General features: G+C 49.2%; 6 protein-coding genes across 6 annotated transcripts; 3 read left to right on the top strand and 3 right to left on the bottom strand.

Moving 5' to 3' along the window:
• Positions 1-117: 117 nt before the first annotated feature.
• On the top strand, positions 118-549 carry BP5553_03780 (Nucleic acid-binding protein; the record flags this gene model as incomplete). Its single annotated transcript, XM_032012403.1, has 2 exons — positions 118-379; positions 479-549. 2 exons carry the CDS (start codon positions 118-120, stop codon positions 547-549), a joined length of 333 nt encoding a protein of 110 aa, XP_031872096.1.
• Positions 550-1,031: 482 nt separating this feature from the next.
• On the bottom strand, positions 1,032-5,005 carry BP5553_03779 (uncharacterized protein; the record flags this gene model as incomplete). The annotated part of the gene is made up of 3 exons (XM_032012402.1): positions 1,032-2,344; positions 2,390-4,822; positions 4,882-5,005. The coding sequence occupies 3 exons, from the start codon at positions 5,003-5,005 to the stop codon at positions 1,032-1,034; spliced, it is 3,870 nt and encodes a 1,289-aa protein (XP_031872095.1).
• Positions 5,006-5,957: 952 nt separating this feature from the next.
• On the bottom strand, positions 5,958-7,455 carry BP5553_03778 (3-hydroxyisobutyryl-CoA hydrolase, mitochondrial; the record flags this gene model as incomplete). The annotated part of the gene is made up of 2 exons (XM_032012401.1): positions 5,958-7,355; positions 7,405-7,455. 2 exons carry the CDS (start codon positions 7,453-7,455, stop codon positions 5,958-5,960), a joined length of 1,449 nt encoding a protein of 482 aa, XP_031872094.1.
• A 336-nt stretch (positions 7,456-7,791) lies between these two features.
• BP5553_03777 (Small nuclear ribonucleo protein Sm D2) lies at positions 7,792-8,237 on the top strand (the record flags this gene model as incomplete). The annotated part of the gene is made up of 3 exons (XM_032012400.1): positions 7,792-7,811; positions 7,871-7,903; positions 7,976-8,237. The coding sequence occupies 3 exons, from the start codon at positions 7,792-7,794 to the stop codon at positions 8,235-8,237; spliced, it is 315 nt and encodes a 104-aa protein (XP_031872093.1).
• Positions 8,238-8,933: 696 nt separating this feature from the next.
• BP5553_03776 (uncharacterized protein) lies at positions 8,934-12,535 on the bottom strand (the record flags this gene model as incomplete). Its single annotated transcript, XM_032012399.1, has 4 exons — positions 8,934-9,277; positions 9,447-10,319; positions 10,770-11,198; positions 11,248-12,535. The coding sequence occupies 4 exons, from the start codon at positions 12,533-12,535 to the stop codon at positions 8,934-8,936; spliced, it is 2,934 nt and encodes a 977-aa protein (XP_031872092.1).
• Positions 12,536-13,542: 1,007 nt separating this feature from the next.
• Positions 13,543-14,263, top strand: BP5553_03775 (Uncharacterized protein; the record flags this gene model as incomplete). The annotated part of the gene is made up of 2 exons (XM_032012398.1): positions 13,543-14,031; positions 14,093-14,263. The coding sequence occupies 2 exons, from the start codon at positions 13,543-13,545 to the stop codon at positions 14,261-14,263; spliced, it is 660 nt and encodes a 219-aa protein (XP_031872091.1).
• Between the last annotated feature and the right edge of the window lie 600 nt (positions 14,264-14,863).

Raw genomic sequence — 14,863 nt, 5'->3', positions numbered from 1 at the left:
TAACAACATCATCATCCACCCCCGCCAATACAACATACTTACAAAGCCCTTTCCAACTAATCCACGAACAACTCCCACAAGTACTCCTCATCCCCATCTCTCAAACGTAATAAAACAATGTCGGAACTTATCTCCACCCCGCGCATTCTAACTCCCCACCTCGACTCCTTCACATCCCGCACAGTCCGCCTTATCGGGAAAGTCGTCCAGCTCCGCGGCGACCAAGCGACCATCGACTGTAGCGGCAATGTAACAGCCCTACTGAACCGCGATGCGCACTTGACAGTTGGGCATGCGGTGGAAATCGTGGGGAAGGTGAATAACGATTTGACGGTTAAGGTGCTGAGCGCTACGGATTTAGGGAGGGAGGGAGGTATTGGTAAGTTATATCTTTACTTGTATTTTGGTTCTCGTCGTGGAAGATAAAGGAAGGAACGCTCTCTGAATTGATGCTAATGTTTACATTTGGTATGCATAGATTTCGAGGCCGTGAATGCGGTTGTCGACGCGACACATCGGTATAAGGAGATCTTTTATTCCACTGATTGATGGGTCTGTCGAGTTTTGCGTGGTGATACTAGTTTGATGGTAGGGATATATGGAAGACGAGGCATAATCGAATTGGTCAATATGGTGGCTCAAGGAAGCTGAGGTCAAACGATATGATTATACGATGTTTATTATGGCTACGGCAACATGTAAAGGCTGTTGCTTTAGTCGCGGTTACTTTAGCCACATTGAATGGTGCAAAATTAGGCGGTCCGCGATACAGACGTTGATCACGATTCACGAATAGAGACGTTTACAAATTTGCGAATTGATCTTGTAATAATGCTGTATATCCTTGTTTCTTCCATCTCGCATGTTGGCCACCATCGGCTCGTCGCTATACGGAACCTATTGCCTTTCTTCATTCGCAAATGCTTATCCAGACTCCTCACTTTCATGCACCATGTCTCCCAATGCATTAAACCAAACGCCACGCTATAATGTACGATACAATTAAACAAATTCCCGCGGGGTTTATGATATTATGCTTTCCCAATTCCCGTGGTATTCTCCCCTCGCTTTTGAGGAGAGTCTTCCGGCTCGGGTTTAATCGCCACTTCTCCATCCACACCATTCGACTTGTGTTGACCGCCAATGCGACCGAATTGATTCCAATCAATGTTTTGCATAGCCGTCGGATCTTCGTAGAGGTGGAACATTCTTGGTGGAGAGCTTGGCATCGGAACATCTGTAGAAAAGAAATCCTCTATGTTGAAATTCATGTCACCATCATTAACATTTATGTTCGGTAATTCTGATGGGTGCCCGAAATCGAGTTCCAGGGCATCCCGCGTGGGTGACTGGTTATTAGCTTCGGACATAAGCTGATTCATTGTCGCAGTGAAAGGTGATTCGAAAATAGAGTCATGGTTTCTAGGTGATCGTCGAGGCGTTTTTGTTGGCGTCTGCTGCCCAAACGACAACAGTTGTCCCGGTGATTTTGCAGATCGGATAGATCTCGATACGCTTCGTGTGATCGGTCTGTGGCTCGGGGTCGGTCGGGTTGGTGTCTTAAAAGGATTCGGTATGGGTGATTTCTGGGTAGGCGTTCTAGGTCGCTCCATCTCTTGATCAAAAAGCTTTAAAAGTTCCGCATCCATATCCCCAGCCTCAATTGCTGGAGGGCAGTTCTCTTTGTCGGTTGCCTCGACCGCCCCTCCCTTCGATGGACGAAAGTCGGTTGCAACATGCTCAACATTGATCATCACCTCCCCCAATATTTTGGGTGATCCATCCTTTCTCGGCGAGGGGAACAGTAATCTTCGGGTGGAACCTAAATCCTCTTCGACATCAATTGGGCTTTGTCGTGTGCCATCAACTGGACTTGTTCGTGTTCCCGCCCATCTTGCTGGGCTAGATTGAATAGCTCTCTTTAAAGCTGTCGAAGCAGCACCGGACGTTATCGCTTTTAGACGCTTTGTAGGCTGGGAGCTGGTTGATCGCCTTCTCTCGTCTTGTTCTTGACGTTGTTTGTCAGAAAGTTGCCGCATTTGACCCGTGGTATCGGTAGGAGAGACACCCTCTAGGGGCCCTGTGGTACCTCGCTGTAGTTGATGTACTTCTTGTGTTGGGAAGTAACCTTCTGAAGGTGGGAAATATGCATCTGAAGGAGGGAAGTTCGCTTCGGATGTAGGCACCATGAGGTTTGCGCTTTGTGCATTCTTAGCCTTTGACGGACGCTGTGCCCTTCCACCATTGCCCCCTCCATCCATTCCCTTCCTCGTAGCTGGTGCGTAGCTTTCCCATTTCTCCTTTGGCCGTTGAATTTTGTATTTTGTCATCCAAATACCGCAAGCTGCATTTGTTAGCAGGGAGCATACTAGCTGGTTGGGATACTTACGGTTGCAAAGGAGGAACTCTTTATATTCCTCCTTCTTTTCCCCTGGGGATAAAGATTTTTTGATCAACTGATAAGATGTGGGCATTCCTGCGCTATCACGGGCTAGGATATTGATGCATGTGACCCTGCCTGGCAAGTCAGAGTACTCGTGATATCCTGGCGCTCCTTGATGATCTTGGGACCAAGCTTTACGCCATGTTGGAGTTTCGATCGCGCCACAATTACTACAAAAAGGTGGCATCTGCCCATTTGCAATGGCCAATTCCAACTTCTGTCTAATTGATGCCTTCTTTTCAAGACAAGCGCGACTGTATTCCGAACTATTATCCGGCATTGGTTGACATGGTTGCATTCCCCGCATGTGGGGGTGGGGAAAGACTTCCTCGGTGCCTGGACGGACATCCGACCAAGTTTGAGATCGCTGAAGGCTTGATGGTGGCATGGCCGGCTCACTGGCGGGGACTTCTGGAAAGGTGAGTGCTCCCATCGAGGCAGTGCGGGCCATCATCCTTGACCCATATCTGGTTGGAGGTGCTGGGGCTGGAGCGGATTGGGTGGTGTGAATGGGGGTGACTTGCCCTGCAGAAGCTTGTGCTTTATGCTCTCGAGACTCTGATGGCTCCGGGGCAGGTGACTGTGCTTGAGAGCCGGTAGCAGCAATGGATTGCGGCATCGGAAGGTGCTGCAATGTCGGTTCTGACTGAGGTAAAGCCTGAGGTAGCGAGAGTTGACTAGGTGTGGCTCTGCTATCTCTTCGCAAGGGTGGAAGAGTTTGTTGTCCATCTTCAGACATCACACTACCTGCGCGAGACCTGTGACGAGATAGGGTGCGTTTGGAGGGTGCTGGCTTCGGTTTGTGAACAGGAATTTTTGTGGGCAAGAGCTCCATCGGACCTGGAGTCTCCTCTTCAATTCTGAATCCCGAATCAAAGAAAGGTGCGGTTTGAGGAGCTGGATGTCGATTAAATTCTGGATTTACTTCAATTCGATCATTATCGCCAACATGCGGGCCATCATCATTGCCTTCCCCAAAGAGGTCTTCAAGGGAGGCGCTCATAAATCCGGAGTCCGTTCGTGGCATCTGAGGCAACACAGGACTTGAAGGACATGGTGGGCTTGATCGGATTGGTGAAGGAGGCCGAGTCCTCATAACCGGTGGAGATGAATTAATACCTGGGGGTGTATCCACTGGGCTATCATTTCGTTCTGGAGAGTTGTTTGCCGACTCGATGGAAAACCTGGGCTGGTCCTCAGGCTTTTGCAATGGAGGATACGGAGAAATATGTCGCTGTGGGGCATCAGCCTGACCCGTAAAGAAATCGGCCCGGAAATTGCTCTGTGAAGATGTTCGAGGGCGAGTGAGATATTGGTTTGACATATTCGGAACAGGAGTTGGTGCTCTTGGCATATCTTGGAGGTGGCTGCCCCCAGTGGGCATAGGGCTCATTGCAATTGGACGGAAGAGGCGCAAGGAGCCGGCAGTACTAGCAGCAACTCGCAACGAATCCGTTGCAGAACCAATTGTTGATTTGCTGCTCCAGTCAGCCTTAGTAATTTTGGCTCTTTTCTTGCTCGGTGGGCCATCATCTCCATCTGTCCCCTCTTCATATCCAGAAGTATTTCCACCTTGTGCAGTAGCATTCTTAGGAGGGCGGCCCTTTCTTGGTCTCTTAACAGCTGCTCTTGAAGGTGGGGGGGAGGCTTTCTTGGGGTTTTCGGTGGTGGTTGTTGTCTCAGCTGGCGACCCACGACAAATATTTTCGTTGGTGTTACCTTGATTAGGCGGCTTTGGTAGTGACTGTTCCTGCACACTGGGGCTGAGGAGCTGATTAACAAGTTCCATACTCGTGCCGTCCCTCTGAGTAGGCTGTATGCTGGGGGTCGGGGTAGCTTTATTCGCTAACTGTGCGAAATTCGGGTTCGACTGGAGGAAGGCTGTCCACTCGTTGGGATCAAGTCCGGCGGGTATAACCCTGCTCAATTCTCTATACTTCTCCATGGCATTGATATATTCGCTCTGTAATACCGTAGGGACAGGTACAAGACGTAGCTTAACCTCCAGAGTCTCCTTCACGCCGTTTGCAAAAAGGCCTAGGATGTTTTTGCAAACGCGCCCAGTAATGAGCTTATTCGATTGATGGGCGGGAGAATCCGGTGTTGAAGAAGCTGCTCCAAGTGCCCATGAAAGCATTCCTTGACCCACGAGAGGATTATCGTATTCGGAGAAGTCATACGCGTAGACGGTATAATCCTGGCCAAGTCTGGCAACAAGTTCGGGGCTGCACTGAACTATGGCTTGTATGCATGTTTTCAGCTCTATTACTCCTATAGAAGTAGTCTCATCCATCGCGACGGTTTGTATTTGGAGGACGTGAGGCCATCGCGCTAGGCAATTGGTTTTGTTTTGGTCGTCGAAGGTGTAAAGGACTTTAACTAAAAATTAATGAACATCAGTATTCTGTAGCCAATTGCGATCTCCTGGCAGCACATACGCCTCATTGGCCTGACAGACACCCCATCATCAGTGCTACTAGTATTTGTGCCCATCGCGGAGACTTGAGACTCTGGGTTTGACCAAGGAGTGGGACCTTGGATCAAGGCTGCTGGCGACGACATCGCGAGCCTCTTCCGGGCTGGAAGGCCAAAATAAATGCTCTGGAGAGATGGTGAAGCTCCCCAAAGACTATATTATAGATTATAGAGTCATTGGGGGTTTATCGGGGCGTGGGCTTGTTGGGTAATTCGGCGAGAGGGCGAGACTGTACGTGTAATTGTGGTGGCCGGTACTTCGTACCTTGTTCGCGTGGCTCGCGAAGTATCAACGTGCACGTACTAAGTAGCGGTAGCACGCGTAGCTCGGTCGGGAATGGTCGCAAAACAGCCTTCAAACAGGATATTTCAATGGATTTTTGGAGTAGAGGCAACTGAATAAATGATAGGAAGTGAATAGACTTCTTTCAAAATAATTATAGTGAACGCGTTGATTGTTCCTTGAGCGATATGTGGTGATAGTACCTTGATGTTGACCGAGTTTCGTCTCGTCCAATAGTCGCGAAGGACGCGGAGGGCGGCTAGCGGGGTTGTTTAGCGCAAGGCTTAAATTTCACTGCTGCCTCAGGCGCAAATCAAATACAATAAGGCCGCCACGTTTTTATATTCGCGTAAGAGGTGCGAACCGCCAGCCGTAGCAACGCCTTGAATGGTGAGATCGAAAGGCAGCACTCCAACATGATGGGTTTTCTTGTCATTTTAGCGGGGGCGATACGGCTTTTATACTCTGCGCCAGAGCGGTTCGTTTTTGATATCACACTAGCCTAACATCTATGACTCAGCCCCCCCGATTAGGCTGATACGTGATATGTATGTCAGGTAGCCACACAACCTCCTTAGAAATCACATGATGAATACTCCTTTCCAGGTTTGTACCATCAATACCTTCTACCTTACTTACATTGCGACCGGTAATATCACGACCCGATAGTCTGCACAGTCGCCACACAAATGCCATATCATACAACTCCCCAACATCAACATCCTCCTGTTGTCTTCATACCTGTACATTGTCATTTTAGGTTGCTTTCCAGAAAGCCTTTCCGTTTTGGGTCTCTGTTCTTCTCTGCAGCACATCCGACACTACTTCCTTAACACCTTGCTTTCCTCGCTTTTCCCTCACAAAATAATCGATAACTTCTTTCACACTCTTGCCTCCCCTTTTCACAACGGCCTCGACGTGGCTCTCACTAGGAAGGCCAAAATGATGAGGATACTCCTTATAGTCCCCATCACTCAGCAATTGCAGCCGTTGCTGGCCCTCGACTTCAAAAAATGAATCGACGAGCTTAGGATCCTTTCCGACTTCTTCGAGGGTACTAGGGGTCCACTGTGGTTTTCCGTCCTTCCGGATAAGCAACGCACTCACACCCTCGGTGAAATCAGGATGACGCATGAATTTGGCAGCAATTTGGTGTTCTCGCTGGAATGTTTCCGCAATAGACCAGGTTTTGCCGAGCTTCATTTGTTTGACAGTCACGTAAACACTTGTGGGCGACCGCTGCTTTAGTGTTTGTTGGGTTTTGGCTGCCCATTCAGCCACCTTAGGTTCGTGACGACGAGTGGCTAGTTCAACTTCTTTGAAGATTTCTTCGACGCTGTTTTTCCCAAATGCTTGGTCGATGGCGTTCCGTACTTTGCCACTGAGGATCATTGGCTCATCATGGGGTAATCCGGTAGCAAATTCTTCGATAGTTGAATCAATAAGCTGTAGCCGCTCACTGGGTGATTGGTAGTCCTTGAATCTAAGTTCAGCTAGACGGCGTTCAAGTGCGGGCAGAGAAGTCGAATGGATGTAATGTGTTGCGACGCCAGCATAATATACATTGACGCCCTTCAATTTATCGCTCGTGAGGGCAAGGTACGTGCCAACCGCTCCAGGCATCCGAGGCAAGAAGAATGAGGCACCGACATCCGGGAAGAAGCCTATCGTCGTTTCGGGCATGGCGAAAACAGTTCTTTCCGTAGCTATCCTGAACGGGGCATGTGCACTCAACCCAACACCACCACCCATCGTCACGCCATCCATGAATGCCACATAAGGCTTACGGTATGTCGCAATAAGATGGTCGAGCTTGTATTCGAGGGCGAAATACTCTGCTGATCTGTTTTGGCCCTCCTCTCCCTGTGTGTTGTCCTTGGCAAGGTGTGTGACATCTCCGCCAGCACAAAATGCCTTGTCTCCAGAACCCTTGATGACCACCACATTCGCCATATCCGACTTCGCCCACTCTTGTAATCTGGGCACAATCTTCCGAATCATAGATCCATTGAGGGAGTGAAGCTTCTTCGGTCGGTTGAGCTCAATTGTCCGCAGGCCAAATAAATTATTGAAGATGACATCCTCTGGTTCATCTCCAGGTAGCTCTTTGATGACTTCTGGTGCCTGTTTCTGCGATTCGGAAGCTGTAGACATCTGCCATCTCTTTAGATTAATAACCCGTTATTTATTGCAGGCTACATACCTTTGCATTACCCGCAAAAGCAGGGGCGGTAACCTTTGCTCTCAACGGCATTGCAGAAGTATTGCGGACTACCGTCCCAACCCTCGCAGAAAAGGATCTGACGAACATCAAGAAAAAGAAGGAATCTAAAGAAACATGAAACCACTGTAATAAAGACTGAATGCGGAGTAAGACCTCTAGCCCGGCAGAGGAGACACGATAACCTCGGGTTTATTTTCTCGGTCAGAGTTCGGGTCGTGTACTACCTGCTCTACCCACAGCGAAAATAAGCTTTTGACGCTAAACTGCTTTGGGAGCTATCGCGATTTTGATCTCGACGACCATCTTTATCTGCGAGCGAGGCAGAGCGAAAAGTCGGCTGCTGTATTTACACCCAACAACGACATCATGGCAGACGCAAAGATCACGTATGTTTATTTCTGGAGGTCCCCTCTTCTAGTGCTCGGGATGCTAATGAATGTCACAGAGAGCTGCTCAATAAGCCTCGCAACGAGCTTACGTGCGTCACCAATTTCCCATTCCCATCCACCTGGGTTCTTCCCATCCGAAGGTACTAATAGTCTCCTGATAGCGAATATGAGATCGCGCAACTCGAGGAACATGAATTCACATCGGGGCCTCTCTCTATCCTCCAAACCGCCGTTAGATCACACACCCAAGTCCTGATTTCCTGCCGAAACAACCGCAAGCTGCTCGCTCGCGTCAAGGCCTTCGATAGGCACTGTAACATGGTGCTGGAGAACGTGAAGGAGATGTGGACAGAGACGCCAAGGAATAGTGCGGGAAAGAAGGGGAGAGCAGTGAACAAGGATCGGTTTATTAGCAAGATGTGAGTTTGGCGTTTCTTACTTTAATACCCCTCCCTATGTGGCGGTAATGAGGGATGGGTTGGCATATATTAGGCCTGGTACTGACTTTCCAATCAGGTTCTTGAGAGGAGATTCCGTGATCCTAGTGCTCTTGAGTTGAGGTTATATCATACGGGTTGCTGGAGGGGTGGTCGGGATCATAAAGGGTCGGCTCATAGTGATTCTTTGGGAATGAATACATTGGCGTTGAAAAGTCGATGAATATACCAATTCGTCGTTTCCAGATGAGATCAAGGGGATATATGGCGTCCAGACTCAAGCGCCGGTGATATGGGACTCCAAAATTGAACTCATTGTACTAGGACTTATCTTTTCTGATCACTGTGAGAATGTGAGTACTTCGCCTTGAGATTCGTAACTCACTTCATGGTCAGATTAACCATATGCAATTCTTTGTCAAGGTAAGCCTTTTAAAGTTGAAGAGGGTTCTTTATTTCCATTATTAAACCCCGTATCTCTGGGCAATTTATATAATTATTCTATTTCGCTCCTAAAAGAATCAGCTAATATCAGGTTGCATTCTGTTGTTTCCTGATATCCCAGCCAATTCCGAAAGCTCGAGGAAGAAAATAACGATCATGACAGTCTACCATATCACCTCCAACCGAAAAGAGTTTGTCAATTCAAAGGATCACCCCTTAGGTAACCGCTCCTTCCCGCTCAATAAAACAGATCACCAATGGCGCGATCCATCACCATCTCCGCCCAACCCGAAGCCACTGGCCAGTTGAACGCGGCCATAACCTCTGGCTCCACCCCCAAGGTAGAGACCATGGGAATGGTCCAGCGCTTAATGGCCGGCTCCCACTTCTCGTACCACGGTATCCCCCCATACCGCTGTTCCTCGCACAAGTCCGCGTCTACAGGCCATCTGAGTCGGTGGTTATCGAACCTCCACCAGTTCTCTTGGAGGAACTGGTACACCTCCACTGCGTCAGCATCTGTGCATCTCCATCTTTGACTGTGTTGCCGAAGTACTGGAAACCAAGTTACCTCCGCCCAAGCTATGGAGAGGTTAGCATCTGGTCATATCACTCAGCCAAAAAAAGAAAGTAGTATATGTAGAGATGAATCTCTCATAATACATGGAACTTCCCAAGTGGTAAGGAATCTCTCAGAATGAGTGGAGTATTCTAAGTAGGATAAGAGTATTACCCCTCATGGTTGACTTACCTGGTAGCGGATCCGCCAAGCCAGTATATAGAGCTGTATACTCTTCCACCCCCTTAAAGACCAGCCTGCTCATACCGCACAGGCCAGCCCCTCGATCTCGTTTACTTCGATGGCTCCGACTTTGTCGTTTATTGCTATATTGCCATTCATCCCATACAAGTTCTGTGTCAACCATAAGACGACGAACTTTAGCCAGTTCTTCCTGGTCGCAGTTGGTGCGAAAGTATATGTGGTTGTCCTCGTCGATCAAGCGGCGTCCGAGCAAGAGAGTGTCGGTCTCGAAGTTGAACGGGACCATCGGTGGGTTATAATTCACCGAAAAACTCAACGGATGAGTCTTGTGCGCCTCCCTTCGAGATTCTCTGCAGATATATAGATTGGTAATCTGTTTTCCAAAGGCAATAAAGTCGTTATTGTCCTCGACGACTTCGACGAGGCGTGGTCCAGGCATGTTGAGTGACCAAATATGACGGCGGACTGTGATGGGTAGCCTTGCGAATGGATGGAATGTCCTCGGGATGTCGATTTCGACGATCGTGCCTGAGCTCGAGTTCGAGGATAGTGACATGGCAGTGCTGTCAGTAATAGACATGGTTGCCAGCTGTAGCTGTAGTGGTGGTGTTATGATGGAAGATTCTTCTGGTGTTGTGATTGAAGGCTCGTCTGGTGTTATGATGGAAGGCTCTTCTGATGTTGTGTAAAGTTGTGGAAGCTCGATCTTTTTCCGAAGTGCGATCTGCCAAGTTGGCTCGGTGTCTTTTTGACAGTCATTATTATCACACCGCACTGCGCGGTGAAGATCTTCCTGTTCTCTCGAGGGAGATCTGACAGCATCTGGTGATGGGAAGCGTTCTGCTGTTGCAGCAGCAGATACTAGTTCTGGTTTATGATCCTATTCATCATCCTCCTCGTCTTCCTCGAGGATTACAGAGCACCGGAGGGGCTTGTGTGCCTGTAGTATATGGCGAGACATGCTGTATTCAATAGCTGTCCCGAGGATCTTGGATAATGAAAGCAGCTGATCGATCATATAATAAATCAAAGCAAGAGGAGCGAAGGTGTAGATTGGTTTGTGAAGCGTTGTTAAGGAAAAAAAGACAATGTGAAGCAACACAAGAGAACACAACGTGATAGAACGCAACGCAAACCAACTCAAGGTATAGGATGGGAATCACATGTTACAACTAAAATGTTCAAGGTAATTCATTATTCAGTACACATAGGTGGTGTCAAGTCAAACCATCGCTGAGCCGCAGACTAATCTCATTCCACATCCTCACTCAGGCGTCTCCTTGACCCCTGCAAACCCAAGGAAAAATTCACTAAGTCCCCAAGCCCCAGGGTCGGGTACTTGCTCAAAGCCTGATCCGCCGATATAGACGGCTCTGCCTAGACTGGCCTGCATGCCCTTTGTCCCCGCCGCCCCTTTCCTTGAGGCCAAGGCTGCCTGCTTCACATCGCCCGTCGAATTGAGAGTATCAACGAACGGGTACAAGGCATCGATCAGAGTCCGATCTCCCGGCTGTGCCGGAGTGTACTTGGACAGAGCCTCTGATGCATATTTGAGTGCTGCAGCCCATACCTTTGCGGTTGCCTCACCAGCAGCTTGCTCCTGCAGTGATGTGATCAAGGCGTTGAGATATATAGCGTATATGGCTCCTGAAGTTCCATCCATAGAGCTCTCCACGACTCGAGCGACCTTGCTCACATCCACTGCTGCGTCACCGGAGAAGTTAAGTTCCTTCAAGATAGCTAATTTCGTTAGCGATATTGTAATTGTGTGGCGAGGCATGGGACTTACCTTCAGCTCCTCTCTTCAGACAGATACCACAGTCGCCATCGCCGACAACTGTATCATATTTTGTAACATCAGGCTCTGAAAGAATCAATCTCTCCAGACCAGCGGTCAAGGACGCCCTTGCAGCCTCAGGGTTTAGCTTTAATCCACTTGTCTTGGCCCTTTCTATTTTCGAGCTTAAAGTATCTCGTACTTGGCTTGACTTGGCTTCCCAAGTCTCTTTTCTGATCGGGGCGGCCCATCCAGTAGCTTCGCAAGGATCGTCCAGTAACTGAATCATGCTGGGGCCACCGATATTTGTGTTGACGGTGTTGAGGATGGATATGCTGAATCCAAGGCCATTGAGACTAGTCATATAGGTCCCAGCCAATACCCTAGCCGGCTTGATTTTGTAGGTTTTCTCCAATTGCTCAATTACCTCCGTGGTGATCCCACCGAGCTCCAGAACACTTATACCGCCGAGGTTGTTGATTAAAACGACGACCTCATTTGAATTGACGTTCAAATATGCGCGGTCCTCGTCCTTCCAGTCCAACAGCTGCTGAAGCATTCTGCTTACCAGTTCGGGAAGAGCGACCACAGCCCGTCCGCTTCCGGGCTCGTTGTGAATGCCCATGCCAATTTCGACTTCCTCGGTGGCCAGACGCTCATCAGCGATCGCATCAACCGGGGCGGGAGCTCGGCCTGGTACATGGACATGGTCTAAACTGGCACCAACACTGACAATATTGTCGGCGGTCAGCTTTGCCACGTTGTAGACATCTTGGAGGCTTGCTCCTCTTGCTGCTAAGGCACCAGAGATCTTGTGAACCAGAACAGTTCCTGCAATTCCTCGTCTGCCGACTTTCCCAGACTTTATTCGGCCAACCCCCACATCGTCTCCAACAACCAGCATCTCAACGTTGAAGCCTTCCGATTTGGCCTTTTCCACCGCCATGCCGAAGTTAAGCACGTCGCCAGTGTAGTTCATGACCGTGACTAGTATGCCCTTCTCAGCGTCGACTCGGGCAGTGATAGCTTGGCGGATTTGCTCCGAGCTTGGGGAGGCGAATATTGTTCCAGCTACAGCGGCCGAGAGCAATCCATCTCCAACAAAGGCTCCAAAGCTAGGCTCATGGCCACTGCCTCCTCCGGACACAATAGCAACCTGCTTTGCGGCATCGGTTGGACGGCGGTAGATAACCTTGTGCTCGGCATCGAGGGCGACGGCGGGATTGGTGATGGTCAAGGCCTTTAGGGCCGAATTTACCAGATGGGTAGGATCATTGATGAAGTGTTTCGGAGACGACATCTTGAGGGATGGTAGTTAAGTCAGGAAAGGGGTAAGGAAGTCGAGCAAAAGGGCTCTGGTCTGAGAGGGGTAGCAAGACCCTTATATCGCAAGGCCTGGGCCATGGTGCAACAGTGGGAGTGGGAGTGGGAGAGCGAGTGGCGGGGAACTGGACAGTTATTGATGGTTGATCCATTGATGTAAGATGCGGGGCCCTTCGCGGGGCTTCGAAAGGGGAGCTGTGCAGGGCGTTTTAGGCGTTCAGCGTTCAGCGTTCAGCGTTAGGCATCAGGCATCAGGCATGTGAGAGGCGAGAGGCGAGGGGGGAGTCTGGGGGAGAAGATCAACATCCGCATCCGCATCCGCACCCGCACCCGCATCTCTGTCCCCCCCTTACTCCTTACTTTGGAAGGTCTTCCGATGCTGCGGGAGCCGTTCGGTTGCCACGATGGAGTTAGATGGAATGGTCACCCCACACCCAACACCCGAGTTCGGGTACTTGGTTAGGTCGTAGGTATGCATGCGAATGCGAATTTACATCACAAATAGTAGCCACAAATGAGTAGCCTCATGCTATTATTATTGTTATTATATTACTCGTACATACCTATATAATTAATGTTAGCTTGTCGTGAAGTGTTCCTCTTTTTAGTTAAGTTAAAATTCCCCTTGAAACTACGTTACCTTCAATCTTTAGCGTGTAGTCGTAGTGTGTACGCCTTCTGCAAGAACTACTCTGTAAGAACTAAGAACTAACTATTATTGTCTGTTATCCCTCGGCAATACGCCGCTTATACGGCGGGAATAGAAATCTCATTCGATTAATAAGGTTGTATATCGATGGTGGCAGAAAAAGAGGCGGTGAGAGCGATATAGAGCTTTATTACTTCGGTATCATCTTGCCCAGCACTTGCACTTGTACATGTACGCTAACAGGATAACCAACCATCCCTGCAATGATAAGTAATAATAATTTGTGACGACGACCCTTCCGTCGAATTAACCCAACTTCATCAAAACCCTCTGCAATGGCCGAAGGAACAGTAACGACCCTCGCCGTGCCAGGCCAGCTACTGGGCGCTACGAGCGAGTATCTGCCAGGGCCAGGCACACACATTCACAACTCGAGCGTCTATGCCTCGATCCTGGGGCCGGTTACCACCACTACGCCTCCAAAACCAGCGGGGCCTCAAAAACGATTGACGAAGATCACCCCGGCAGCTCCAGCAGCCCTGCCTACCATTTCTATCGAGAGGAAGATATCTGCGGGCAATCCAAAGGATCCACGGGGCAGAACAAAGACGGAGGTCTTGCCGGAAGTGGGTAGTGCCGTGCTTTGCAGAGTGTCGAGAATAACTCCCAGACAAGCCAATGTCTCAATTCTAGTCGTGGGGGAAACAGTGTTGGATGGCGAGTGGCAGGGCTTGATACGGGTGCAGGATGTCAGGGCGACGGAGAAGGATAAGGTCAAGATATTCGAGAGCTTCAGACCCGGAGACATTGTGCGCGCGACTGTGGTATGTGATCTAAATTGCAGAAATCAATACGAAAAACCTTGAGGCTAACTGAGAACTACAGATCTCTCTGGGCGATCAATCGAATTACTACCTCTCCACCGCAAGCAACAACCTGGGTGTCATCATGGCTACAAGTGAAGCTGGGAACACCATGTATCCCGTCAGCTGGAAGGAATACCGGGACCCTGAGACAGGTGCCAGCGAGGCTCGAAAGGTTGCGAAGCCATTCTAGGAGGATCTCTAGTGTCTTGAAAGATGTGTCGATATATTGGCATAGCGGCCGGAGTCTGGAGCCATTCGAAAAAAATACCCGCACATGATATAAAATTCGAATTTTGATTTCCAATCTGCCGGGGCTGGGTTACATATTCACAATAGAATGTACGTCCGGTATTGCCATTACGTTGGCCCTTGCTCTGGCAACATAGACAAATTTGGGGGACGGGTCTCTGAGAAGCACATCGGACGCATTGAGAAATATCGGTTCCCAGTTGGGGAGTGTCGACCCTTTCGCGGGATACTCTTGTCTTCGACAGGTGGTGATGACTAGATAGTTGCTGTGCTCTGGGATGGCAAGTCATCGAATTAGTCCTCGATGGCTGTTGTCTCCCAAATTTTATATTGGCCCAGCGGCGGAAGATATCTTACGAGATGAAAACATTCTCTGGGGCCCTAGTGTATCAACATCCTAGTATGGAAATTTATCTATGAAGCTTGCTACTCCTTAAAGCTCCCAAAAAGAGCTATTCTCTGATTTATTGCTTTTCCGGCTCCAAAATGCACTGGCGTAATTTCCATCCTTCCATATCTTGCCTTTACTTCTCAACTCTTA

Source organism: Venustampulla echinocandica (genome assembly GCF_003357145.1).
Source record: "Venustampulla echinocandica strain BP 5553 chromosome Unknown scaffold_1, whole genome shotgun sequence".
Lineage (NCBI taxonomy): Eukaryota > Fungi > Ascomycota > Leotiomycetes > Helotiales > Pleuroascaceae > Venustampulla > Venustampulla echinocandica.
The sequence above is the reverse complement of the archived record's forward strand: the minus strand, read 5'-3'. Positions and strand labels throughout refer to the sequence as shown.